This window comes from Notolabrus celidotus, chromosome 12, assembly GCF_009762535.1.
Source record: "Notolabrus celidotus isolate fNotCel1 chromosome 12, fNotCel1.pri, whole genome shotgun sequence".
Taxonomy (NCBI): domain Eukaryota; kingdom Metazoa; phylum Chordata; class Actinopteri; order Labriformes; family Labridae; genus Notolabrus; species Notolabrus celidotus.
The window spans coordinates 237,872-265,371 of NC_048283.1; the positions used below are offsets into that span (position 1 = coordinate 237,872).

The 27,500-nt window shown below is 45.4% G+C and overlaps 2 protein-coding genes across 5 annotated transcripts in view; one reads left to right on the forward strand and one right to left on the reverse strand.

The window, feature by feature from the left end:
• The window catches only part of LOC117822676, a 56,633-nt gene extending 41,747 nt beyond the window's left edge, over positions 1-14,886 (forward strand). Inside the window, exons 11-18 of the mRNA XM_034697524.1 lie at positions 1,539-1,690; positions 1,920-2,058; positions 2,139-2,298; positions 2,547-2,683; positions 2,868-2,990; positions 4,709-4,799; positions 5,042-5,133; positions 12,363-14,886. Of these exons, the coding sequence (XP_034553415.1) occupies positions 1,539-1,690; positions 1,920-2,058; positions 2,139-2,298; positions 2,547-2,683; positions 2,868-2,990; positions 4,709-4,799; positions 5,042-5,133; positions 12,363-12,520 (1,052 nt within the window). The 3' untranslated portion in view covers positions 12,521-14,886. The remainder of the gene's footprint in view (positions 1-1,538; positions 1,691-1,919; positions 2,059-2,138; positions 2,299-2,546; positions 2,684-2,867; positions 2,991-4,708; positions 4,800-5,041; positions 5,134-12,362) is intronic.
• Positions 14,887-15,643: 757 nt separating this feature from the next.
• Positions 15,644-26,271, reverse strand: aldh5a1 (aldehyde dehydrogenase 5 family, member A1 (succinate-semialdehyde dehydrogenase)). 4 transcript variants are annotated; one of them, XM_034697426.1, is made up of 11 exons: positions 26,036-26,252; positions 25,698-25,949; positions 22,465-22,548; positions 22,059-22,229; positions 21,229-21,345; positions 21,002-21,145; positions 20,695-20,838; positions 19,435-19,593; positions 19,150-19,313; positions 18,130-18,188; positions 15,644-16,624 (listed from the first exon to the last, which is right to left on the reverse strand). In XM_034697426.1, the coding sequence occupies exons 2-11, from the start codon at positions 25,914-25,916 to the stop codon at positions 16,413-16,415; spliced, it is 1,473 nt and encodes a 490-aa protein (XP_034553317.1). In that variant the 5' UTR covers positions 25,917-25,949; positions 26,036-26,252; the 3' UTR covers positions 15,644-16,412. The 4 variants fall into 4 exon arrangements, 3 of the variants coding, with proteins under 3 accessions (XP_034553317.1, XP_034553318.1, XP_034553316.1); XM_034697427.1 differs by having other exon boundaries at positions 25,698-25,938; positions 26,034-26,252; XM_034697425.1 differs by having other exon boundaries at positions 25,698-26,271.
• Between the last annotated feature and the right edge of the window lie 1,229 nt (positions 26,272-27,500).

Below are 27,500 nucleotides of genomic sequence, written 5' to 3' on the forward strand. Positions count from 1 at the left end.
CAGTCTGTATGGAGAGCAGCAGCAGGAGGAACAGTCTGTATGGAGAGCAGCAGCAGGAGGAACAGTCTGTATGGAGAGCAACAACAGGGGGAACAGTCTGTATGGAGAGCAACAGCAGGAGGAACAGTCTGTATGGAGAGCAGCAGCAGGAGGAACAGTCTGTATGGAGAGCAGCAGCAGGAGGAACAGTCTGTATGGAGAGCAACAACAGGGGGAACAGTCTGTATGGAGAGCAACAGCAGGAGGAACAGTCTGTATGGAGAGCAACAGCAGGGGGAACAGTCTGTATGGAGAGCAACAGCAGGAGGATCAGTCTGTATGCAGAGCAACAGCAGGAGGAACAGTCTGTATGGAGAGCAACAACAGGAGGAACAGTTTGTATGCAGAGCAACAGCAGGAGGAACAGTCTGTATGGAGAGTAACAGCAGGAGGAACAGTTTGTATGCAGAGCAACAGCAGGAGGAACAGTCTGTATGGAGAACAACAGCAGGAGGAACAGTCTGTATGGTGAGCAACAACAGGAGGAACAGTCTGTATGGAGAGCAACAGCAGGAGGAACAGTCTGTATGGAGAGCAACAGCAGGAGGAACAGTCTGTATGGAGAGCAACAGCAGGAGGAACAGTCTGTATGGAGAGCAACAGCAGGAGGAGCACAGTCCCTGCTCCCATGGTTGTTAATGTGAGGAGGATTTCTTCCTCTCTATAAACAGATCTCTGCATGAAGAGCAGCTAACAATCTGTTCTACATCAAACATTTACACTGAGACACTAATCTGCTTGATGCTGTGTCACTAAAGACAACCAGCGTTTAGATTTCCTGACTTCCCTGAACGCAGCATCAGAAATGATGGATCCCACCTCCATTCAACAAACAAACATTGTAGACGTAGTTTTCTTCTCCTCTTGAGGACAGACCTGACAAAGACTGACGTCTGACTAATCTGCATCATGATGTTGTTATTTCAGCAAACTGAAGACCCGTTAATTACAAGAACATCAGTTTCTGTTTCAGGTTCATACCACTGAAGGAAGCCAGAGGGAAGCCTCTGACAGTGAAGCTGAGACTCTGTGGAACTGTTTACAGTGAAGCTGAGACTCTGTGGAACTGTTTACAGTGAAGCTGAGACTCTGTGGAGCTGTTTACAGTGAAGCTGAGACTCTGTGGAACTGTTTACAGTGAAGCTGAGACTCTGTGGAGCTGTTTACAGTGAAGCTGAGACTCTGGAACTGTTTACAGTGAAGCTGAGACTCTGCGGAACTGTTTACAGTGAAACTGGGACTCTGGGGAACTGTTTACAGTAAAGCTGAGACTCTGTGGAACTGTTTACAGTGAAGCAGAGACTCTGTGGAACTGTTTACAGTGAAGCTGAGACTCTGTGGAACTGTTTACAGTGAAGCTGAGACTCTGTGGAACTGTTTACAGTGAAGCTGAGACTCTGTGGAACTGTTTACAGTGAAGCTGAGACTCACTGGCTGATTGTGTTCCAGGATCGGTCATGACTGATTCAGAGAGTATTTTGTCGTCTCTTCTCTTACAGACAGAAGTCTTCGTCCCGTCGCTCACGCCAGCGGCAGCCATACTCTGACTCTGCCCAACAACTCCCTGGTCCTCCGAGGCTCTGTGACGGACGGGGATCAGTCAGAAGTCCACTTCCTGTGGGTCAGGGACAGCCAGAGTCCTGCTGCAGGGGTCGGTACTTGCTGACTCAGGAGGGTCAGATTGTTTAAAGCTGAATATTTTCAGGCTGATCAGATCAGAGTGAAAGGAACCTGTTTGTCCACAGGGGGCGCCACAATCAATCTAACGTTCCTTTCTGGAGCTTTAAGATCAGATTAGATTATTAAATCTTTAAACACTTTTAATCCGGTCACAGTGAGTTTATATATTGTAATGAGGACGCTCTGCTGTCTGTCTGCAGGACGTGCTGTACGGCTCAGACACTCAGGCCTCTCTCTACCTGGCTAACCTGGTGGAAGGTACCTATCTGTTCCAGCTGAGGGTGTCCGACGCTCAAGGTCGATCCTGCTCCGCCATGGCGACCGTGGAGGTCCGACCAGGTAAGGACCGGCTCCTGTCCGTGTGGGGGATTCCTACCTGCTTCATGCGGTGACCTGTGACCCTGCTCTGTCCCCCGTAGAGCCGGGTGGAGGGGAGGAGGTGGAGCTGGAGATGTTGGTGTCGGTGTCTCAGGTGAGCGTGTCTCAGAGGGACACGGTGCTCCGACAGCTCGCCGCTCTGCTCCACTACCTCGACGGAGACATCCAAGTGCGAGCGCTGCTGGGACACTCCCACCTCAGGTACCTGATCTCAGGTTCACTTAGCGAGCTGACCCTCTGATTACTGAAATCTAAAACCTCTTTAAAGCCCTGGAGCAGCTTGAATCGTCCTCTGGATCATCAATAATTCTCTTTTTAAGACATCAAATCTTTAAATCTCTCTTAGATAATGAGAATCTACTTCCCCTGACGTCCTTTCAGAGATGCTTCAGAGCTCGTTTAGATAGAAATCTTACGTCCTTGTTTTTCTGCTCTGTGTGTTTGTGCAGCACGGTGTTGCGGTTCTCGGTGCGGGGCCCCTCGGGACCGGTCTCCGGCTCCAGGATCGTGAGTCTGCTGAGGAACCAGCTGCTGAGAGAGAAGAGTGACTACCTGCTGTTCAGAGTGCTGAGAGTCGACACCGTCTGTGAGTTCAAACCGCAGAGATCTTTGACTTTATCCCCGTCTGCTGATCCAGATTTGTTCCTGCTCCAGCTTCATACTTCAACTCACCCAACATGGATGGATCAGCTCTTCATGCTCTGATCTCTGGTCTGTAGATACTCCAACAGTCAGATGACGTCTCTGTGTCGTTGTTGTTTTTCTGTCAGTGTGCCAGCTTCAGTGTTCGGGGCGGGGCCAGTGTGATCCAATCACAAAGGAGTGCCTGTGCGACCCCTTCTGGACGGAGAACCTGATTCGTCTGTACCTCGGTGATGGAGAGAGTAACTGTGGTAACCAGAAACACGAAGAATGATAATCCTGCGGCGTGCTTAGACTCTGGCGTTGATGACGGGGACTCGGCTTAGACTCTGGAGTTGATGAAGGGGACTCGGCTTAGACTCTGGCGTTGATGATGGGGACTCGGCTTAGACTCTGGAGTTGATGAAGGGGACTCGGCTTAGACTCTGGAGTTGATGATGGGGACTCGGCTTAGACTCTGGAGTTGATGACGGGGACTCGGCTTAGACTCTGGAGTTGATGACGGGGACTCGGCTTAGACTCTGGCGTTGATGACGGGGACTCGGCTTAGACTCTGGCGTTGATGACGGGGACACGGCTTAGACTCTGGCGTTGATGATGGGGACTCGGCTTAGACTCTGGAGTTGATGACGGGGACTCGGCTTAGACTCTGGTGTTGATGACGGGGACTCGGCTTAGACTCTGGCGTTGATGACGGGGACTCGGCTTAGACTCTGGAGTTGATGACGGGGACTCGGCTTAGACTCTGGAGTTGATGACGGGGACTCGGCTTAGACTCTGGCGTTGATGACGGGGACTCGGCTTAGACTCTGGAGTTGATGACGGGGACTCGGCTTAGACTCTGGCGTTGATGATGGGGACTCGGCTTAGACTCTGGAGTTGATGACGGGGACTCGGCTTAGACTCTGGAGTTGGTGACGGGGACTCCGCTTAGACCCTGGCGTTGATGATGGGGACTCGGCTTAGACTCTGGAGTTGATGACGGGGACTCGGCTTAGACTCTGGAGTTGATGACGGGGACTCGGCTTAGACTCTGGCGTTGATGACGGGGACTCGGCTTAGACTCTGGTGTTGATGATGGGGACTCGGCTTAGACTCTGGTGTTGATGACGGGGACTCGGCTTAGACTCTGGTGTTGATGATGGGGACTCGGCTTAGACTCTGGTGTTGATGACGGGGACTCGGCTTAGACTCTGGTGTTGATGAAGGGGACTCGGCTTAGACTCTGGAGTTGATGAAGGGGACTCGGCTTAGACTCTGGCGTTGATGATGGGGACTCGGCTTAGACTCTGGCGTTGATGACGGGGACTCGGCTTAGACTCTGGTGTTGATGATGGGGACTCGGCTTAGACTCTGGTGTTGATGATGGGGACTCGGCTTAGACTCTGGAGTTGATGACGGGGACTCGGCTTAGACTCTAGACTCTGGCGTTGATGACGGGGACTCGGCTTAGACTCTGGTGTTGATGATGGGGACTTGGCTTAGACTCTGGCGTTGATGACCGGGACTCCGCTTAGACTCTGGAGTTGATGATGGGGACTCGGCTTAGACTCTGGCATTGATGATGGGGACTCGGCTTAGACTCTGGAGTTGATGACGGGGACTCGGCTTAGACTCTGGAGTTGATGACGGGGACTCGGCTTAGACTCTGGCATTGATGATGGGGACTTGGCTTAGACTCTGGCGCTGATGACGGGGACTCGGCTTAGACTAAACTCAAGTAATGGGGACTAAGCTTAGACTCTGGGACTCAGACTTAAACTCGGGTAATGATGACCTGAGTCTGACTCAGGTGATGAGGAACTGACTTGGACTGAGATCTTCTTCTGTGACTCAGACTTGGACTCTGGGTTTGGGGACTCCAGCATTACCTGCTGAACACTGGTCTAGGTGTGTGGTATCATTTCATGTGCAGCAGGTCTGATCTGACCCCTGATCAGACCCCCTGACTCTCTTGTCTTCCTGTCAGAGTGGAGGGTCCTGTACGTCATCCTGACCAGCTTCATGCTCATGGTCCTCATCCTGTCCGTCAGCTGGACCTTCATCTGCTGCTGCAAGAGGTGAGCACAGACCGTACTCTGATCCCCGAGTCCAGCTAGCCGAGCGTAAACAGACACACTGACTGGAGCTGAAACATCCCGGCTCTGCTGCCGTAGAGGAGCAGGCTGGTCTGATCCAGTTCTTCTCTGAAAGACCAGGACCTGATCCTGATTGAAATTTATGAACTAATCCAGATGTTTAACTCCAAACACCCTGATAAATCTGCCGTGTTCCTGTGTCTGTGTTTGTGGACTGTGTGCAGGAGGAGACAGACCAAGGTGAGGAAGAAAACCAAATACACCATCCTGGACAACATGGACGAGCAGGAGCGAGTAGAGCTCAGACCCAAATTCAGTGAGTCCCTCAGATTGTGATCAGACCAGGTTCTGTACGTAGGTTATAACATATTCACATCAAAGTCAGTGTTTGAGATGCTGAAGGAGGGTTAGGGTTAGGGTTAGGGTTAGGGTTAGGGTTTTGATTAGGGTTAGGGTTGTGATAAGGGTTATGATTAGGGTTGTGATTAGGCTTTGGGTTGTGATTAGGGTTAGGGTTCTGATTAGGGTTAGGGTTAGGGTTGTGATTAGGGTTGTGATTAGGGTTAGGGTTAGGGTTAGGGTTGTGATTAGGGTTAGGGTTGTGATTAGGGTTAGGGTTGTGATTAGGGTTAGGGTTGTGATTAGGGTTAGGGTTGTGATTAGGGTTAGGGTTGTGAGTAGGGTTGTGAGTAGGGTTAGGGTTAGGGTTAGTGTTAGGGTTAGGGTTGTGATTAGGGTTAGGGTTGTGATTAGGGTTAGGGTTAGGGTTGTGATTAGTGTTAGGGTTAGGGTTGTGATTAAGGTTAGGGTTAGGGTTGTGATTAGGGTTAGGGTTAGGGTTGTGATTAGGGTTAGGGTTAGGGTTGTGATTAGGGTTAGGGTTAGGGTTGTGATTAGGGTTAGGGTTAGGGTTAGGGTTAGGGTTAGGGTTGTGATTAGGGTTAGGGTTAGGGTTGTGATTAGGGTTAGGGTTGTGATTAAGGTTAGGGTTAGGGTTGTGATTAGGGTTAGGGTTAGGGTTGTGATTAGGGTTAGGGTTAGGGTTGTGATTAGGGTTAGGGTTAGGGTTGTGATTAGGGTTAGGGTTAGGGTTGTGATTAAGGTTAGGGTTAGGGTTGTGATTAGGGTTAGGGTTAGGGTTGTGATTAGGGTTAGGGTTAGGGTTAGGGTTAGGGTTAGGGTTGTGATTAGGGTTAGGGTTAGGGTTGTGATTAGGGTTAGGGTTAGGGTTGTGATTAAGGTTAGGGTTAGGGTTGTGATTAGGGTTAGGGTTAGGGTTGTGATTAGGGTTAGGGTTAGGGTTGTGATTAGGGTTAGGGTTAGGGTTGTGATTAAGGTTAGGGTTAGGGTTGTGATTAGGGTTAGGGTTGTGATTAGGGTTAGGGTTGTGAGTAGGGTTGTGAGTAGGGTTAGGGTTAGGGTTAGTGTTAGGGTTAGGGTTGTGATTAGGGTTAGGGTTAGGGTTAGTGTTAGGGTTAGGGTTGTGATTAGTGTTAGGGTTAGGGTTAGTGTTAGGGTTGTGATTAGGGTTAGGGTTAGGGTTAGTGTTAGGGTTGTGATTAGTGTTAGGGTTAGGGTTAGTGTTAGGGTTGTGATTAGGGTTAGGGTTGTGATTAGGGTTAGGGTTAGGGTTGTGATTAGTGTTAGGGTTAGGGTTGTGATTAAGGTTAGGGTTAGGGTTGTGATTAGGGTTAGGGTTAGGGTTGTGATTAGGGTTAGGGTTAGGGTTGTGATTAGGGTTAGGGTTAGGGTTGTGATTAGGGTTAGGGTTAGGGTTAGGGTTAGGGTTGTGATTAGGGTTAGGGTTAGGGTTGTGATTAGGGTTAGGGTTAGGGTTGTGATTAAGGTTAGGGTTAGGGTTGTGATTAGGGTTAGGGTTAGGGTTGTGATTAGGGTTAGGGTTAGGGTTGTGATTAGGGTTAGGGTTAGGGTTGTGATTAAGGTTAGGGTTAGGGTTGTGATTAGGGTTAGGGTTAGGGGTTAGGGTTAGGGTTAGGGTTGTGATTAGGGTTAGGGTTGTGATTAGTGTTAGGGTTAGGGTTGTGATTAGGGTTAGGGTTAGGGTTGTGATTAGGGTTAGGGTTAGGGTTAGGGGTTAGGGTTAAGGTTAGGGTTAGGGTTGTGATTAGGGTTAGGGTTGTGATTAGGGTTAGGGTTAGGGTTATGATTAGGGTTAGGGTTGTGATTAGGGTTAGGGTTAGGGTTGTGATTAGGGTTAGGGTTGTGATTAGGGTTAGGGTTGTGGTTAGGGTTAGGGTTAGGGTTGTGATTAGGGTTAGGGTTGTGATTAGGGTTAGGGTTAGGGTTGTGATTAGGGTTAGGGTTAGGGTTGTGATTAGGGTTAGGGTTAGGGTTGTGATTAGGGTTAGGGTTGTGATTAGGGTTAGGGTTAGGGTTGTGATTAGGGTTAGGGTTAGGGTTGTGATTAGGGTTAGGGTTAGGGTTGTGATTAGGGTTGGGGTTAGGGTTGTGATTAGGGTTAGGGTTAGGGTCAGGGTTGTGGTTAGGGTCAGGGTTGTGGTTAGGGTTAGGGTTGTGATTAGGGTTAGGGTTAGGGTTGTGATTAGGGTTGGGGTTAGGGTTGTGATTAGGGTTAGGGTTGTGATTAGGGTTAGGGTCAGGGTTGGGGTTGTGATAAGGGTTGTGATTAGGGTTAGGGTTGTGATTAGGGTTAGGGTTGTGATTAGGGTTAGGGTTGTGGTTAGGGTTAGGGTTGTGATTAGGGTTAGGGTTAGGGTTGTGATTAGGGTTAGGGTTAGGGTTGTGATTAGGGTTAGGGTTAGGGTTGTGATTAGGGTTAGGGTTGTGATTAGGGTTAGGGTTAGGGTTGTGATTAGGGTTAGGGTTAGGGTTGTGATTAGGGTTAGGGTTAGGGTTGTGATTAGGGTTAGGGTTAGGGTTGTGATTAGGGTTGGGGTTAGGGTTGTGATTAGGGTTAGGGTTAGGGTCAGGGTTGTGGTTAGGGTCAGGGTTGTGGTTAGGGTTAGGGTTGTGATTAGGGTTAGGGTTAGGGTTGTGATTAGGGTTGGGGTTAGGGTTGTGATTAGGGTTAGGGTTGTGATTAGGGTTAGGGTCAGGGTTGGGGTTGTGATAAGGGTTGTGATTAGGGTTAGGGTTGTGATTAGGGTTAGGGTTGTGATTAGGGTTAGGGTTAGGGTTATGATTAGGGTTAGGGTTAGGGTTGTGGTTAGGGTTAGGGTTAGGGTTGTGATTAGGGTTAGGGTTGTGATTAGGGTTAGGGTTAGGGTTGTGATTAGGGTTAGGGTTAGGGTTGTGATTAGGGTTAGGGTTAGGGTTGTGATTAGGGTTGGGGTTAGGGTTGTGATTAGGGTTAGGGTTAGGGTCAGGGTTGTGGTTAGGGTCAGGGTTGTGGTTAGGGTTAGGGTTGTGATTAGGGTTAGGGTTAGGGTTGTGATTAGGGTTGGGGTTAGGGTTGTGATTAGGGTTAGGGTTGTGATTAGGGTTAGGGTCAGGGTTGGGGTTGTGATAAGGGTTGTGATTAGGGTTAGGGTTGTGATTAGGGTTAGGGTTGTGATTAGGGTTAGGGTTGTGGTTAGGGTTAGGGTTGTGAGTAGGGTTGTGAGTAGGGTTAGGGTTAGGGTTAGTGTTAGGGTTAGGGTTGTGATTAGGGTTAGGGTTAGGGTTAGTGTTAGGGTTAGGGTTGTGATTAGGGTTAGGGTTGTGATTAGGGTTAGGGTTGTGAGTAGGGTTGTGAGTAGGGTTAGGGTTAGGGTTAGTGTTAGGGTTAGGGTTGTGATTAGGGTTAGGGTTGTGATTAGGGTTAGGGTTAGGGTTGTGATTAGGGTTAGGGTTGTGATTAGGGTTAGGGTTGTGAGTAGGGTTGTGAGTAGGGTTAGGGTTAGGGTTAGTGTTAGGGTTAGGGTTGTGATTAGGGTTAGGGTTGTGATTAGGGTTAGGGTTAGGGTTGTGATTAGTGTTAGGGTTAGGGTTGTGATTAAGGTTAGGGTTAGGGTTGTGATTAGGGTTAGGGTTAGGGTTGTGATTAGGGTTAGGGTTAGGGTTGTGATTAGGGTTAGGGTTAGGGTTGTGATTAGGGTTAGGGTTAGGGTTAGGGTTAGGGTTAGGGTTGTGATTAGGGTTAGGGTTAGGGTTGTGATTAGGGTTAGGGTTAGGGTTGTGATTAAGGTTAGGGTTAGGGTTGTGATTAGGGTTAGGGTTAGGGTTGTGATTAGGGTTAGGGTTAGGGTTGTGATTAGGGTTAGGGTTAGGGTTGTGATTAGGGTTAGGGTTAGGGTTGTGATTAAGGTTAGGGTTAGGGTTGTGATTAGGGTTAGGGTTAGGGTTGTGATTAGGGTTAGGGTTAGGGTTAGGGTTAGGGTTAGGGTTGTGATTAGGGTTAGGGTTAGGGTTGTGATTAGGGTTAGGGTTAGGGTTGTGATTAAGGTTAGGGTTAGGGTTGTGATTAGGGTTAGGGTTAGGGTTGTGATTAGGGTTAGGGTTAGGGTTGTGATTAGGGTTAGGGTTAGGGTTGTGATTAGGGTTAGGGTTAGGGTTGTGATTAGGGTTAGGGTTAGGGTTGTGATTAAGGTTAGGGTTAGGGTTGTGATTAGGGTTAGGGTTGTGATTAGGGTTAGGGTTGTGAGTAGGGTTGTGAGTAGGGTTAGGGTTAGGGTTAGTGTTAGGGTTAGGGTTGTGATTAGGGTTAGGGTTGTGATTAGTGTTAGGGTTAGGGTTAGTGTTAGGGTTAGGGTTGTGATTAGGGTTAGGGTTGTGATTAGGGTTAGGGTTAGGGTTGTGATTAGTGTTAGGGTTAGGGTTGTGATTAAGGTTAGGGTTAGGGTTGTGATTAGGGTTAGGGTTAGGGTTGTGATTAGGGTTAGGGTTAGGGTTGTGATTAGGGTTAGGGTTAGGGTTGTGATTAGGGTTAGGGTTAGGGTTAGGGTTGTGATTAGGGTTAGGGTTAGGGTTGTGATTAGGGTTAGGGTTAGGGTTGTGATTAAGGTTAGGGTTAGGGTTGTGATTAGGGTTAGGGTTAGGGTTGTGATTAGGGTTAGGGTTAGGGTTGTGATTAGGGTTAGGGTTAGGGTTGTGATTAAGGTTAGGGTTAGGGTTGTGATTAGGGTTAGGGTTAGGGGTTAGGGTTAGGGTTAGGGTTAGGGTTGTGATTAGGGTTAGGGTTGTGATTAGTGTTAGGGTTAGGGTTGTGATTAGGGTTAGGGTTAGGGTTGTGATTAGGGTTAGGGTTAGGGTTAGGGGTTAGGGTTAAGGTAGGGTTAGGGTTGTGATTAGGGTTAGGGTTGTGATTAGGGTTAGGGTTAGGGTTATGATTAGGGTTAGGGTTGTGATTAGGGTTAGGGTTAGGGTTGTGATTAGGGTTAGGGTTGTGATTAGGGTTAGGGTTGTGGTTAGGGTTAGGGTTAGGGTTGTGATTAGGGTTAGGGTTGTGATTAGGGTTAGGGTTAGGGTTGTGATTAGGGTTAGGGTTAGGGTTGTGATTAGGGTTAGGGTTAGGGTTGTGATTAGGGTTAGGGTTGTGATTAGGGTTAGGGTTAGGGTTGTGATTAGGGTTAGGGTTAGGGTTGTGATTAGGGTTAGGGTTAGGGTTGTGATTAGGGTTGGGGTTAGGGTTGTGATTAGGGTTAGGGTTAGGGTCAGGGTTGTGGTTAGGGTCAGGGTTGTGGTTAGGGTTAGGGTTGTGATTAGGGTTAGGGTTAGGGTTGTGATTAGGGTTGGGGTTAGGGTTGTGATTAGGGTTAGGGTTGTGATTAGGGTTAGGGTCAGGGTTGGGGTTGTGATAAGGGTTGTGATTAGGGTTAGGGTTGTGATTAGGGTTAGGGTTGTGATTAGGGTTAGGGTTGTGTTTAGGGTTAGGGTTGTGATTAGGGTTAGGGTTAGGGTTGTGATTAGGGTTAGGGTTAGGGTTGTGATTAGGGTTAGGGTTAGGGTTGTGATTAGGGTTAGGGTTGTGATTAGGGTTAGGGTTAGGGTTGTGATTAGGGTTAGGGTTAGGGTTGTGATTAGGGTTAGGGTTAGGGTTGTGATTAGGGTTAGGGTTAGGGTTGTGATTAGGGTTGGGGTTAGGGTTGTGATTAGGGTTAGGGTTAGGGTCAGGGTTGTGGTTAGGGTCAGGGTTGTGGTTAGGGTTAGGGTTGTGATTAGGGTTAGGGTTAGGGTTGTGATTAGGGTTGGGGTTAGGGTTGTGATTAGGGTTAGGGTTGTGATTAGGGTTAGGGTCAGGGTTGGGGTTGTGATAAGGGTTGTGATTAGGGTTAGGGTTGTGATTAGGGTTAGGGTTGTGATTAGGGTTAGGGTTAGGGTTATGATTAGGGTTAGGGTTAGGGTTGTGGTTAGGGTTAGGGTTAGGGTTGTGATTAGGGTTAGGGTTGTGATTAGGGTTAGGGTTAGGGTTGTGATTAGGGTTAGGGTTAGGGTTGTGATTAGGGTTAGGGTTAGGGTTGTGATTAGGGTTGGGGTTAGGGTTGTGATTAGGGTTAGGGTTAGGGTCAGGGTTGTGGTTAGGGTCAGGGTTGTGGTTAGGGTTAGGGTGTGATTAGGGTTAGGGTTAGGGTTGTGATTAGGGTTGGGGTTAGGGTTGTGATTAGGGTTAGGGTTGTGATTAGGGTTAGGGTCAGGGTTGGGGTTGTGATAAGGGTTGTGATTAGGGTTAGGGTTGTGATTAGGGTTAGGGTTGTGATTAGGGTTAGGGTTGTGGTTAGGGTTAGGGTTGTGATTAGGGTTAGGGTTAGGGTTGTGATTAGGGTTAGGGTTAGGGTTGTGATTAGGGTTAGGTTAGGGTTGTGATTAGGGTCAGGGTTGTGGTTAGGGTCAGGGTTGTGGTTAGGGTTAGGGTTGTGATTAGGGTTAGGGTTAGGGTTGTGATTAGGGTTAGGGTTAGGGTTATGATTAGGGTTAGGGTTAGGGTTGTGATTAGGGTTAGGGTTAGGGTTGTGGTTAGGGTTAGGGTTAGGGTTGTGATTAGGGTTAGGGTTAGGGTTGTGATTAGGGTTAGGGTTAGGGTTAGGGTTGTGATTAGTGTTAGGGTTAGGGTTGTGATTAGGGTTAGGGTTAGGGTTAGGGTTGTGATTAGGGTTAGGGTTGTGATTAGTGTTAGGGTTAGGGTTGTGATTAGGGTTAGGGTTAGGGTTGTGGTTAAGGTTAGGGTTAGGGTTAGGGTTGTGATTAGTGTTAGGGTTAGGGTTAGGGTTGTGATTAGGGTTAGGGTTAGGGTTAGGGTTGTGATTAGGGTTAGGGTTAGGGTTGTGATTAGTGTTAGGGTTAGGGTTAGGGTTGTGGTTAAGGCTAGGGTTAGGATTAGGGTTGTGATTAGGGTTAGGGTTGTGAGTAGGGTTAGGGTTAGGGTTGTGATTGGGGTTAGGGTTAGGGTTAGGGTTAGGGTTAGGGTTAGGGGTTAGGGTTAGGGTTAGGGTTAGGGTTAGGGTTGTGGTTAAGGTTAGGGTTGTGATTAGGGTTAAGGTTAGGGTTAGGGTAAGGGTTAGGGTTAGGGTTAGGGTTAGGGTTATGAAGGATTCAGGACTGTTGAATGATTAGCAGAAATAAGGCTCAGAGCCCTTCCCCTGTCTGCAGGTATCAAACATCGCAGCACAGAGCACAACTCCAGCCTCATGATGTCCGAGTCAGAGCTGGACAGTGACCAGGACACCATCTTCAGCCGGGACCGCCCCGTCTGCAGCAGGAACCGGCTCTGCTCTCAGGCGGCACGCAACGGGAACGCCTTCGGCTGAAGGGAGACAGTCCACCTCCTGGTGACACGAAGAGGACTCGTCTCAGGGGTATTTGAACTCTGGCGCCCCCCTGTGGCAGCGAGATATTTAACTCTTTATTCCCCAGAGAGCTTGTGCTGCGAGGTCAGTGACATGATTCAGACACCTTTCAGGGTCCTTCACAAGAACATGAAGACTTCCTGCCTGCCTGAGGAGAACCTGCTCTTCTTATCAGGGCGATGCAGGTCTGAACGTCTGAATGTGAGGGAGAGGAAGGTGAGATATCCAACCTCACTGACCTGTGAACCTTTAACACCTGAACTCTTCAGAAGGATTCAAAACAGAAGCAGACATTTATCCTTCACAGAGAGGTCCAGGACGGGGTGAGCCCAGGGGAGACTGGACTCTGAATTACACACATATCTGTTCATCTTAGATACTTAGACATTTATCCAACCCCAGGCTAATGCTAAAGCTAACAGTTAGTCAGTCGAGTGTTAAAGCCACATTAAAGAAGACAGACCCTCAGATTTACAGATAATGTTAAAATATGAAAAGATCCTAATATTATAAGAACAAAGTCAAATTAAAAATAATGAATCAGTAATTTATTCATCTTAATCTGGTGATTTACTAGAATTAACTGGTATAAATATTAAGTTGTTCTAAAATGATGTAAATCTGAGAAAGGAGAACATGATTTAAAATAATAACCATAATAATAAAAAGGAAGGAAACACTGGAGGTAAAATAAAATGTTAAAACTCAAGACAGGAAGTTAGACTCACCAAAATAAATTAAAGACTAAAAGATGAAACCAGAAAAAGGAACTGAGAAGCTTCACTTCAAGAAATGAAAACAGAAAAATAAAAGCTAATTAAATATTAAGATGCTGTAAAATCACTGGAATAAAATAAGATCAATTAATTACTAAATAAATAATGATATAATTCACAATAAATTAAATAATAAAAACAAAGTGAATATATAATATATATGTATTTATAATTTAAAATTGGAGAATTTTAATTCAAAAAAATAAACTTAAAATTTGAGTTAGATCTGCAGGGTAAGATATAATGAGAGAATGAAGCTTGTTCTTGTAATATTACGACTTTTAGCTCATATTTTTACTCCATCATCCAGAATGTAACCGTGCCAACAGAACGACAGAGTAGAAATATTCATTAAGAATCACACAGAGACAAAATGTATTAATACTGTAAAATCACTGGAATAAAAAAGATCCAATTACTAAATAAATAATAAAATATTCACAATAAATTAATAAATAAATAAATACAAATTAAAAATAAAGTGAAGACATAATATATATATGTATCTATAATTTAAAATTGGACCTAAATTAGATCTGCAGGTTAATATTCTGACTTTAAGCTCACATTATAAAGACTGTTTCTGTAATCTGGCCTTTTTACTCCTTCATCCAGAATTTAACAAAATGACATTAAAAATCACACGAGACAAAATGTATTATTACAATTTAGGCTTTAATTCTCCATTCATACAAAAGTTATTCTTTTTAAATGAACTATAACGACAACAGTATATTACAATTAGGACAAATGTCACCGTACATTAGAGACAGGACGAGCTGCAGAGTCCTGGAGGAGAGGAACTCAGAGTCTTTCTTCCTCTGCAGTTAGAAATATAACATTACACCTCTAGAGGTCAGCAGAGACGCCTTCAGCTCAACATGAGGTAAAAACAACAACATGGCACTTTAAAGATGGCTGACGGTTTTTAACTCTTCTTATTGGCTCAGATTAAACGTCTTCTTGAGGTCTCACGACCACAGGAAGTCAAACCGTCATGGCGTCTGTTCTCTTCCAGGAGTTAGGGGCATGCATACATGCATGTTCAATATTAGGTTTGTATTTAACATTGATTTATTATTACTTTAGAGACTGATCCCTGAAGGCATCACTGACATGTTTAACATCGTCCTACAACACGACACAGAAACAGAAACAGCTCATGCTTTAATTATTAATATCAAACTGTTCCAGCATCAATTATTCCACAGACCCAGTTCCAACACGTCGAGTATTCATATCAAATATAAAGTCACATCACGACGGGACGGCAGGAGGTTCAGGACAAACTAGGACTTCACAACAATCTAAAAAAGGGTTTGTGCTTCTTCCTTTTATTGGATCTCTCCTTTCTTCACCTCTACTCGGACGTTACAGCTTCACAGCGTTCTTAAGTTCACTCGCTCCACGCCTCACAACGTGGGATCAAATCAAAGGTATCATTTCAGGTGATGTAAATTTGACTGGATGCATCCTGTCTCATGTGAATTATCTGTTGCATTTGAAATGAGAATGTCATGTCAGAGAAAATAAAGTCTAAACAGAAAAACAGGATCTGTGATTTTCATGAAGTGTTCACGAGCAGCTGAGAGAAGAAGATCTGGACCTGGAACATGGATCATATTCAAAACACCAAACTGACTTTTGTCTTCAGGAACAAACTCTGGGATTATTCAGTGATCTGACGACGTGAGGGTCTCTGAAACTTTACTTAGAACACAAAGAGTCAGACATTAAAGAGTGTGTATCTGTCTGCTTCCTGTCAAAATCTCTCTAAAGGCAAGGTCAGACGTCAAGGTATCAGCGCAATTATAACCTGATCCTGCAGATGGAGGGTCAAGGGTTAGGGGTTAGGGTTTACAGTTAAGGGTCAAGGGTTAGGGGTTAGGGTTTACAGTTAAGGGTCAAGGGTTAGGGGTTAGGGTTTACAGTTAAGGGTCAAGGGTTAGGGGTTAGGGTTAGGGTCAAGAGTTAGGGTTTAGGATTAGGGTTTGGGTTTGTGTTTACAGTTAACGGTTAGGGTTGAGGTTTGAGTTAAGGGTTAGGGTTGGGGTCAGGGTTAAGGATTAGGGTTTGGGTTTAGGGTTGGGGTTGAGGTTTGGGTTGAGGTTAGGTGTTAAGGTTAGGGTAAGGTAAGTCTGTCGGCCAAGTCCCAACACACACGTGTGACTCTGTGATGGTCTGATCTGACGCGGTGACCGCCGCAGTAAACACAAACATCATGAGTTCACATTCACCCGACAGGTCCAGATTATTCAAGTTATTAAACCTCATAAAATAATGTTTTTAAAAAGTATTTTCTAGAGACTTAGCAAAGGAAAACGTTGTTGCACTGGAAGCTGTTTTACTGACTCCAATAATAAATGAAATAATGTTCAATCACAGGAAACGAGAGACTCAGACGTGAACTGAGACGGACGTCCTCTCTGAGAGTCGACTGAAGGGAGGATCATTAAAGCTTCACTGAGAATGCTGCGTTCTGATTGGCTATGAGTTTGTGGTTGTTAATGTTCCATGTTCTGCTGCAGCAACGTTCTGGAATGTTCATCAAAACAAAAACATTCTAGAATGTTGGCGTGTCCAGCAATCAGCCAATCACAGCTCAGGAGTGTTAAAGGCGTGTCAGGGTTTGACTTTCTGGTTCTGTGAGTCCGTCTGGATTCTTCTCTGAAGGTTTACAGCTTCTATAAAAATAAACGCCTGTCATTGAGAGTCTGAGCGGCTGAGTAACGTCCGTGTCTACACTTCATGTTAATGTTTGATGATGAAGAGCCGACAGAGGGACATAAAGAGGACCCTGTTTTATCAGTGCTGCCCCCTCCTGGCTGAGTCAGAGAAATGTCACACGGGCATAAAAATATTCAGCAGATTGTAAAACAGTGAATTGACTCTTTTTCTACGTTGATACTTTAGTTTTGATTTCTAAACGAAGCCGGAGCTCCTTTAACGATTACGTCATGTTTACCAGAGACCCTTCAGAGCCTCAGACCCTTCAGGGCCTCAGACCCTTCAGGGCCTCAGACCCTTCAGGGCCTCAGACCCTTCAGGGCTTCAGGCCTTTCAGGGCTTCAGACCCTTCAGGGCTTCAGACCGCCAAAGCACATGTACTTCACATCCAGGTACTCATCGACGCCGTACTTTGAGCCCTCACGGCCCAGACCGGACTGTTTGACCCCGCCGAACGTGGCCTCCGGGGTGGACAGCAGACCCTCGTTGACTCCCACTATCCCGACCTCCAACGCCTCCGCCACTCGCCAGATCTGACTCACATCCTGTGAGAACATGTAACCTGAGGAGGAGAGATGGAGTCAGTCAGGGTCACTATGTGCTCCTGATGATCTTATTAAAGAAACCTTCTGTTTACAGATTCATCTCCAACACAACAGATTCTACAGTTAGTGAACCTTTTCAATCTGAATTTAAAAAACTGACCCTTCATGTTTCAGTCCTTCCACATCAACAATTATCGAAGGATCATTCTGTTAGTTACTTCTTCAAACTGAGGAAGGTTAGGGGGCGCTGTTGGCCAGGTGGTTTTAGGGCGCCCCCTTTTAACTCGACAAATCGGACATGGTTTGATTCCAGCCTCGAACATGTCTTCCCCCGCTCTCTACTGCCCACATGTCCTGTCTCTCTTCAGCTGTCCTATCCAATAAAAGGCAAAAAGGCCCAAAAATATAACTTAAAAAAAATGGAATGAAAGTTTGTAAAGTTCAGCAAAGACTCAGAGACTCCTCGGGACTGTCAGGGAACATTAAACTGACTTCAACTCAACTCTGCATGAGGAAACCTCAGCTGACATCAGTGTTCATTTTGGCGTCTGTGTTAGATTTAGTCTCAGTCTTTAGATTAAATGTTAGTTTTAGTCTCATGTTAGTCTTTCAGCCCTTTATAGTTTTAGTAGACGTTAAATAAAAACATGTTAGTCTTTGATTTTTGCAGAAACATCTTCACTCTTTAAATAATTCATGTAGTGGATCAGATATCAGTATCAGGGTTATACTAAGAGTTCAAATCATCAACACTCCTTTAACACTTTGTGTAATATCTGAAGGTAAATAATTCAGCCTGGCCCTGCTTACATGTTAAAAGAACACATTCTCTCTGTGACCACTGAGACTGTATTTAGATTCTCTGGACTCACAGTCAAATGCCATGAAAGGACTGTATTGCACATTTACGACGGTCCCTGAATGCACCTTGCTGTGACAGGCGCTCTGGACAGACGGTCAGTTCACGGCACTCTGAAATGCATCTGCATCTTTGATGAGGAGGAGTTGATCCAAACTTTCTAAATGTGTCTGATGTTTCACCAAACTGGATTAAATCAAGCTGTAGACGGTAACCACGGCAACAACGTCAAACATCCAATATTAAACAGACGTCCCCCCGGTTGTGTCTTTGTCACTAACGCACACCGGGGGGTAAAACTCCTCACTGAAGATGAGACAGATGCATGGAGGTGAGGAGAGCTGGTTCATAAAGCACACCTGCTGCAGGTAGAGACCAAGCTAACACTGAGCCCCTCAGATAAGAACTCAGCCTGTCACAGGAAGTCATCACGCCATCTTTAAAGACGCACAGCACAGGGGGAAACATGGACTCTGAATGTCCCACGGTCCAACACTAAAGTTTACATCTTGTCAACAAAATCTAAACAAACGTTCATCAGAGTTTTTATTATCAGTGATGAACTTTAACTCGTCAAAGTCTCGTTAACGAAGTGAACTCTGCCTGATATAAAGCTAGAAACACGAAGACTTGTTCATCAGGAGTTAAGAAGGACACACTCACCTGCCAGCCCAACGTTAGACGCGTTAGCGATAGCCAGAGCCTCGTCCTCAGTGTTGAACCTGAACATCAGAAATATCAGACCTCAGACACGAGCAGATGAAACCGAAAGAAACATCCACATAGAGACGGCACACTTAGTCCATGTTGAGTATTAGAAACTTTGAAAATACCCCTTTAAGTTACATTTACAGCAGATTGAAAAATGTGCAGTTCATTTCTGATTAATCTCTGATCCGGTCCGTCTCTGATCCGGTCCGTCTCTGATCCGGTCCGTCTCTGATCCAGTCCATCTCTGATCCGGTCCGTCTCTGATCCAGTCTGTCTCTGATCCGGTCCATCTCTGATCCGGTCCGTCTCTGATCCGGTCCATCTCTGATCCGGTCCGTCTCTGATCCGGTCCGTCTCTGATCCGGTCCGTCTCTGATCCGGTCCGTCTCTGATCTGGTCCGTCTCTGATCCGGTCCGTCTCTGATCCAGTCCTACTCTGATCCGGTCTGTCTCTGATCCGGTCCGTCTCTGATCCAGTCCATCTCTGATCCGGTGCGGAGCAGGACCTCCGGACAGCTGGAGTCATGTGACCCAGGTTTCCCCTTCTGTAATCCCTGAATCAAGGATCCTCCTCCTCCTCCTCTCCTCATCCATGTGGTCTTTCTGGTCCTCTGAAAACCTCTGACCTGTTGACTCCAGGCCTGGCTCCGCTCATCATGACTTTGGTTTGTTGTTGTAGTGAAATACGATCTGGTGATAACACAAAGTCTTTTATTCTGAAAATTAACCGCCTGACTTCCTGTCCCGCTCCATCTGCTCTGTTGAGATTGATGCGTCGTGCTCCGGCATCCGGCACAAATAGAAGTCTTGAGTATCTGATCCGGAGGACTCAGACCTGCCGGACTGGACTCTCTAAAGGAGCGGATCCAGTGGAAGTTAACACATTGACTAGAATAGAAACGGATCAGATCCTGAGCTGAGACAGACCGGACAGGGATCTGGTGGATCTGGCTCTGATAGCGTGTCACTAACCTGATGACGGGCAGCAGCGGTCCGAACGTCTCCTCTCGGGTACACAGCATGTCTGTGGTGACGTCGGCCAGCAGGGTCGGCTCCATGAAGGAACCTTCCAGACGCTTCCCGCCCTTCAACACCTTCGCCCCTCTGGACACGGCGTCCGATACCTGATGAGCAACCTGAGGGACGGAGGGACTCAGGAGTTCAGACACACGTCTTCTTTCTGACATGTTGATGTCTTTCTTTACATTTGATAAGAACAGAGGAACTTTAAAGGATAACATAGACTTTTAGTTTCACCTTCTCTGCTGCTCTGGCGTTGATGAGCGGACCCTGCGTGGTGTCAGGATCAGAACCGTGACCCAGACGGAGCTCAGCATCCATCGCCTCGCCCAGCTTCTGCATGAAGCGGTCATGGATCCCGCTCTGCACCAGGAAGCGGTTTGAACACACGCACGTCTGCAGGGAAGAGGAAGAGGAAGAAGAAGAGGAGTGAAGGATGGAACACAGTAGGAGACAGAAGAAGAGGAGGAGTGAAGGATGGAACACAGTAGAAGACAGAAGAAGAAGAGGAGTGAAGGATGGAACACAGTAGAGGACAGAAGAAGAGGAGGAGTGAAGGATGGAACACAGTAGAGGACAGAAGAAGAAGAGGAGTGAAGGATGGAACACAGTAGAGGACAGAAGAAGAAGAGGAGTGAAGGATGGAACACAGTAGAGGACAGAAGAAGAAGAGGAGTGAAGGATGGAACACAGTAGAGGACAAAAGAAGAAGAGGAGTGAAGGATGGAACACAGTAGAAGACAGAAGAAGAAGAGGAGTGAAGGATGGAACACAGTAGAGGACAGAAGAAGAAGAGGAGTGAAGGATGGAACACAGTAGAGAAGACAGAAGAAGAAGAGGAGTGAAGGATGGAACACAGTAGAAGACAGAAGAAGAAGAGGAGTGAAGGATGGAACACAGTAGAAGACAGAAGAAGAAGAGGAGTGAAGGATGGAACACAGTAGAAGACAGAAGAAGAAGAGGAGTGAAGGATGGAACACAGTAGAGGACAGAAGAAGAGGAGTGAAGGATGGAACACAGTAGAAGACAGAAGAAGAGGAGGAGTGAAGGATGGAACACAGTAGAGGACAGAAGAAGAGGAGGAGTGAAGGATGGAACACAGTAGAGGACAGAAGAAGAGGAGGAGTGAAGGATGGAACACAGTAGAGGACAGAAGAAGAGGAGGAGTGAAGGATGGAACACAGTAGAGGACAGAAGAAGAGGAGGAGTGAAGGATGGAACACAGTAGAGGACAGAAGAAGAGGAGGAGTGAAGGATGGAACACAGTAGAGGACAGAAGAAGAGGAGGAGTGAAGGATGGAACACAGTAGAGGACAGAAGAAGAAGAGGAGTGAAGGATGGAACACAGTAGAGGACAGAAGAAGAAGAGGAGTGAAGGATGGAACACAGTAGAGGACAGAAGAAGAGGAGTGAAGGATGGAACACAGTAGAGGACAGAAGAAGAGGAAGATGTTGAGTAAACAGAAAGGTGTATTCAAACCTTCCCTCTGACGTTACCTGTCCAGAGTTCCTGAATTTGGACCCCATGGCTCCGTTCACTGCCGTGTCCACATCAGCGCTGTCGAACACGATAAAGGGGGCGTGGCCTCCCAGCTCCATGGACGCCTTCTTCACAGTGTCAGCCGCCATTCTGAGCAGCACCTGAGAGGAAACGGACCTTTAACCCACGCGTCCTACAAGAACTCAAAGAGTCACTTTCCTGATGGAGTGAACTTTGAAACACAGCGTGGTTAAATCTGACCAAACACACACGCACACACACACACCAGCAGGGGGCGCTGCAGGCTCTGTATTTGGGTCTTACCTTGCCCGTGGCGGTGGATCCGGTGAAGGAGATCTTTGCCACCAGGGGGTCGGTGCAGAGAACCTCCCCGACTGACGGCGTCTTCTCCCGGGAACAGGGGACCACGTTGAAGACCCCCGCAGGGATCCCCGCCTGCTCCGCCAGCTGCACAACGAGAGCAGGAAGTGAAATCAGAGAACAAAGAGAAGAAGAAACGGGGAGGTTGGATAAAAGCTGAGCGTGCTGACCTCAGCCAGAGCGAGCGCTGACAGAGGCGTGTCCTCGGCGGGTTTCACGACCACGGTGCAGCCGACCGCCAGAGCAGCGCCGATCTTCCTGGTGATCATCGCGCTGGGGAAGTTCCACTGTGGGAAAACAACAGATTCAACTTTTAACAGCTCCTTTAAAATAATGATCCATGAGATTTAATATTTCATTCCTGAAACGCAGCGCTGACTCTGCATTTTTAAAGAGTTCTCAGAGTTCAAAGATTTTATTTTTTGGATGTTTTGGAACATAAAGTCATGAGGGTCACTGAGAAACTTCACGTTACACTCAAAAACAAACTCCTGAGAGGTGAAGACAGAGAGAACTGCAGTTCCCTGAGTGTCCACTAGAGGCTGCCTCTGACAGTGAGTCAGTCCCCATAGAGCCTCATGTTAAAAAACTTAAGTTTTCATTTTCTAATCATGACTGTACGAGGCTCAACTTTTAATATGACTCACCTGTTTAAATATTCAGGATTAAAGTCTTTAAAAAGAGGGGCGGGGCCTCTCTCCCACCTGTCAAATAGGGGCGTGGCCTCTGTGAGTGACAGGTGGGAGCTGCTCTGATCTTAACCTCTAGGTTGTGTTTGGAGATATTTGTATGAAAGTATCAGACAGATAATCTGTGTGTGTATTTTAAGTCAGAGAAGTTTCAGGACACTTTGATATTTATATATTATGAATAACGAACAGGTAGCTGTGTCTGTGCTCACCATACCTGTCCTGATTCATGTTAGTGGTGACCCTGTGGTACACCTACATAATGCTGCTGATAACAGTATGACCAGAGAAGCTTCTTATTGGCTGCATACCGGTGTGATGATGGAGGCCACGCCCACAGGCTGTTTGAGGAGGAGGATCTTTCGGTCTTTGGCGGGGGACGGGACGATGTCTCCGTAAACTCGCCGAGCCTCCTCAGAAAACCACTCCAGGAAGGAGGCCGCGTACCCGATCTCCCCCAGAGACTCCCGCATGGGCTTACCCTGCAACACACACACACACACACACACACAGACACACACGCACACACACACACACACAGATACACACACACACAAACAGTTGATAGTCATTGTTTTTGTTTGAAAGTGAGGCGATTTCAAAGTCCTGAAAAACTCCTGACTGTGCCTTTAAGACCTCGTCCAAAAGTGATATTTCTGTGACCCCCTAACAGTCCAGTACTCTCAGCACGAGAACAGAAACACTCGTGATACTCACACTCTCGAACGTGATCAGTTTGGCCAGGTCCTCTTTGTGCAGAGTCACCAGGTCGAACCACTTCCTCAGCAGGACGCTCCTCTCCTGCAGGAACCAATCAGGTCACATGAGGACGTCAGGACAACAGCTTTCATTGAGTCTTTTATTCAGAGTTAATATTTAGAAGAACGTAGCATGAGCAGCTTCCTGTGAACAGTGAAGGATTACGTTTGAGTCTGTGAGGTTTAAAAACATTAAATTAATATTTCACAGAGTGGAGGTGAAATCTTCAGCCACACATGGAGAGTCCTTTAAGGTCACTCTGAGCACCAAGCTTTCATCCAAACACACAGGATGTTATTGGACACTTATTATAACTTTAGTCTGAGACGTCATCTGGTCTCTGTTTGTAGTCTGAGTGTTATGAACCAATCAGGTGTCAGCAGGAGAAACAGTCTGTATGGAGAGCAACAGCAGGTGTTCTAGAATTCTGTCTTTGATGATGTCAGAATTCTGTCTTTGATGATGTCAGAGTTCTGTCTTTGATGATGTCAGAGTTCTGTCTTTGATGATGTCAGAATTCTGTCTTTGATGATGTCAGAGTTCTGAGAACAAATGGAACATTCCGTGAAGAAAGTCAGAGCTAAAGAAACATCAGTGTCTCTAATCCTCTTTCATAGACCTCCATTCAACAAACAAACATTGTAGACGTAGTTTTCTTCTCCTCTTGAGGACAGACCTGACAAAGCTGGACTTTGGATTTTGGACTAATCTGCATCATGATGTTGTTATTTCAGCAAACTGAAGACCCGTTAATTACAAGAACATCACAAGAACATCAGTTTCTGTTTCAGGTTCAGACCGCTGAAGGAAGCCAGAGGGAAGCCTCTGTGGAACTGTTTACAGTGAAGCTGAGACTCTGTGGAACTGTTTACAGTGAAGCTGAGACTCTGTGGAACTGTTTACAGTGAAGCTGAGACTCTGTGGAACTGTTCACAGTGAAGCTGAGACTCTGTGGAACTGTTTACAGTGAAGCTGAGACTCTGTGGAACTGTTCACAGTGAAGCTGAGACTCTGTGGAACTGTTTACAGTGAAGCTGAGACTCTGTGGAACTGTTCACAGTGAAGCTGAGACTCTGTGGAACTGTTCACAGTGAAGCTGAGACTCTGTGGAACTGTTTACAGTGAAACTGAGACTCTGTGGAACTGTTTACAGTGAAGCTGAGACTCTGTGGAACTGTTTACAGTGAAACTGAGACTCTGTGGAACTGTTCACAGTGAAGCTGAGACTCTGTGGAACTGTTTACAGTGAAACTGAGACTCTGTGGAACTGTTTACAGTGAAACTGAGACTCTGTGAAACTGTTTACAGTGAAACTGAGACTCTGTGAAACTGAGACTCAATGTAAACAGATTAAAAAGGCACTACTCCAAAAAATGTAACAAGTAATGTTCCTCCTGTTTTTCTCTGAACACACGTTCACTTATCAAGAGTCTGCCTGGACCATAAACACAGGGGAAAGGAAGTCCATGCTGGAAACAACAGAACCCTCTGATAATATGTGATGGGTTGGAGATTATCATGTGTGCTCTTTTATAGCGTCTTGTGCGTACACACTTTCTCAGCCGTAATCTTTCTGATTAATCAAACACTATGTAAAGGCGGCTTGATAACACTGTGGAGTAGTGCGGGCTCATGTCTTTATGGTTGTATGAGTTTCATATCAAGAGATTCTGGAGGTGTGTGTAAATCTCCTTCCAGTCAAGTCACTGAACATCTTATCTCTGAAGTTAATAGTTGGCTGCCAAAGATGATGGACTTTATCTGCTGCAAAGGAAAAATTAACCAGCGATGGTGTGATGAGGTTTAATAATACAAGACAGACTATGACCACTGACCTACCTGAGACACTCTAAGGTCAAACCCACATGCTGTCAACACCTTAGTATTTCTCCTTAGGAATACTACTGTCAACACCTGTAACAGAGTATTTCTCCTTAGGAATACTACTGTCAACACCTGTAACAGAGTATATCTCCTTAGGAATACTACTGTCAACACCTGTAACAGAGTATTTCTCCTTAGGAATACTGATGTCAACACCTGTAACACAGTATATCTCCTTAGGAATACTACTGTCAACACCTGTAACAGAGTATTTCTACTTAGGAATACTGATGTCAACACCTGTAACAGAGTATTTCTCCTTAGGAATACTGATGTCAACACCTGTAACAGAGTATTTCTCCTTAGGAATACTACTGTCAACACCTGTAACAGAGTATTTCTACTTAGGAATACTGCTGTCAACACCTGTAACAGAGTATTTCTCCTTAGGAATACTGATGTCAACACCTGTAACAGAGTATTTCTCCTTAGGAATACTGATGTCAACACCTGTAACAGAGTATTTCTCCTTAGGAATACTGATGTCAACACCTGTAACAGAGTATTTCTCCTTAGGAATACTGATGTCAACACCTGTAACAGAGTATTTCTCCTTAGGAATACTGATGTCAACACCTGTAACAGAGTATTTCTCCTTAGGAATACTGCTGTCAACACCTGTAACAGAGTATTTCTCCTTAGGAATACTACTTGATAAAAGAACAACGTGCTTCTTACTGAACTGCTGTGGTTGCTCATTTCATTTTACAAATATTTATATTTGCACAAATTTTAATTATAGAGTGTTTTAATTATCAAACAGGTGTTTGAAAATTATTGCATACAAATGGAAAATAGATGAGCACGTGAATAGATTATTTGCAAGTCCAGACACGCAGTCTGACTGACAGGCGGAAATAAACCTTTACGCCGAACTCCATTCAAAGATTCTGCACTTTAGTATATTTGTATTTAACAGCTTATATGTATGTTCTATAAATGCACTGAACACGTTTCTTGAGTCGTTTACATGACTCCTTCTCTTCGGCATATAAAACAACCTGTCAGTCTGCACTTTGGGAGTAATAACCTGTCAGTCTGCACTGTGGGAGTGGTAACCTTCATGAAGCTTTCAAGTTGCATGTCTCGGTGAATACGAGGCTGAAGCGCCAAATAGGATTTTAAGTTAACATTATGTTTTAAATGTTAAATATGCACCAGGTTATAATAATGCCGAATTATAGTCTGGATCCTGATAATTACAGAACACCTTTTGTTTGAGTGTTTTTCTGCGTTTCTGACTCATGTGCATCATTTCTGTTAAAGTCCCAGTTTTCCTAACAGGGTTCGGTGGAGAGTGTCAGTACCTTAGCTGTGGTCCGCTTCCAGGACTGGAACGCTTTGTATGCAGCGTCCACAGCCTGCTTCGCTTCCGCCGGGCCGCAGTCCGACACCCGGGCTATCTCCCTCCCTGAGGCCGGGTCCAGGACGGGGAACACCGAGGCTGCAGGGACCCAGCGGCCGTCCACGTAGCTCTCGGTCCGCAGCAGGGGGGCGGACAGGTCCAGGCTGTAGAGTCTCTGCATGGCGGCGGGGAGGCCGGGGAGGCCGGGGAGGACCTGCCGGAGGAAGCAGCGAGTCCTCAGCACACAGAGAGAGGACATACCGGGGCTGAGGGTCTGGAGCTGAGAGGGTCTGTGCTTACTGTGTGGAGGCTGAAGGGTATCTGTCTGCCCGGAGGACGGGGACAGACCTGGAGCAGGTTTCTGTCGGTTCAGGTTCCAACCGGTCCAGAGGAGGACGCGTTAACCACGTGACTGCGCGTAAACAAACGGAGAGCACTTCAGGGTCCTGAACAAGGTCCTGAACAGTCCTCCTCTCCTGCTGCTGCTTCTGTGGACCAGTGATGCGTTTAATGTCCACCACAAAGAAGAGCAGAACAAACAGGAGCATGAAAAACAGGAACAATATAAAAGATAAGAGGATGGTTATTATGTCACATTATAACATTAATAAATACAAAATATTAGATTTAACATTGGAATCACAATAATTATGCTGCAAAGGTATTTGTATTATTATAATTATAACAAGTGTTATTATTATAATCATTTTAATTGTTATTGTTGTTATTATTTTTGTTTTTATTATTATTGTTATTATAATCATTATTAGTTTTATTGTTATTATTATTGTGATTATTTTTTACTATTATTGTTATTATTTGTATAACTTTCATTCATATTTTTAATTATATTTCATTATTATTATTATTGTTATTGAAGTTCTTCTTCTTATTATTATCACTTTAATATGATAAATTAATCAAAATAATAACATTATTATTATTTTATAATCATAATAACTATAATGGTTATTATTACAATGTTTAATATTACTAATATTATTTTTATAATTGTAATTATTATTCATTTTGGTTTTATTATTATTGTTATTTTATTATTAATCTCATTCTAATTGCTATTATTATCATTGTGATTATCTTTGTTTTTATTTTGACTATTATTGTCATTATTTCTATTATTATAATCATTATTTTTAATGAGAAAATTCATTGAATTAATCTCTGAGCAGCCTGACACAAAGAGTCAGTGTCTCAGTAAAAAACATAGTATCTCAAATACAGAAAAACTGAATACAGTGAAGTATAAAATGTCCTCTGAATAATCAGACATGTTGTTATTTGGGGGAAATGTCTCAGTACTTTAACAGGTCTTATTTTAAAGCCTATCACAATCCTTTTTTTATCAACCCATAAACACACTGAGTGCTTATTCTTCTTTAATGGAGAATATAACGCCATCATTTGAATTAAAGCTCCTGTAAGGAACTTTTGTTTGTGTAGATTTTGGCGCCCCCGGTGGACAAAGTGGTCTGTTCTGTCTCTCTTCTGTTTTTGACTCTAATTATCTAATAACTATCATTTCAACCTGTTTCAGGTAAAAACACAGGAGCTTTAAACTGTGTTAAGTGTCAGCTCTCTCTGACCCTCAGATGAAATGTTTCCTGTCTTTCATCTCTCTGATCTTGGAGAGGACTTTTGTAATGTTGTAAACTGTTGATATGAAACTTGTAAAGCTCCTCCTGATAGTCACTCTCTTATCAGTCTCTCGCTCTGTGCCTTGAGGAGCTGCATTTTCAGGTTTCCC

Excerpts from the sequence above, each read along its gene's own strand:
- aldh5a1 (XM_034697425.1), bottom strand. The coding sequence starts at position 25,994 with ATGTCCTCTCTCTGTGTGCTGAGGACTCGCTGCTTCCTCCGGCAGGTC. Across the intron at positions 21,146-21,228 it reads CAGCGCTCGCTCTGGCTGAG|CTGGCGGAGCAGGCGGGGAT; the intron begins GTCAGCACGCTC and ends CTCGTTGTGCAG. Across the intron at positions 19,594-20,694 it reads AATTCAGGAACTCTGGACAG|ACGTGCGTGTGTTCAAACCG; the intron begins GTAACGTCAGAG and ends TCTTCCCTGCAG.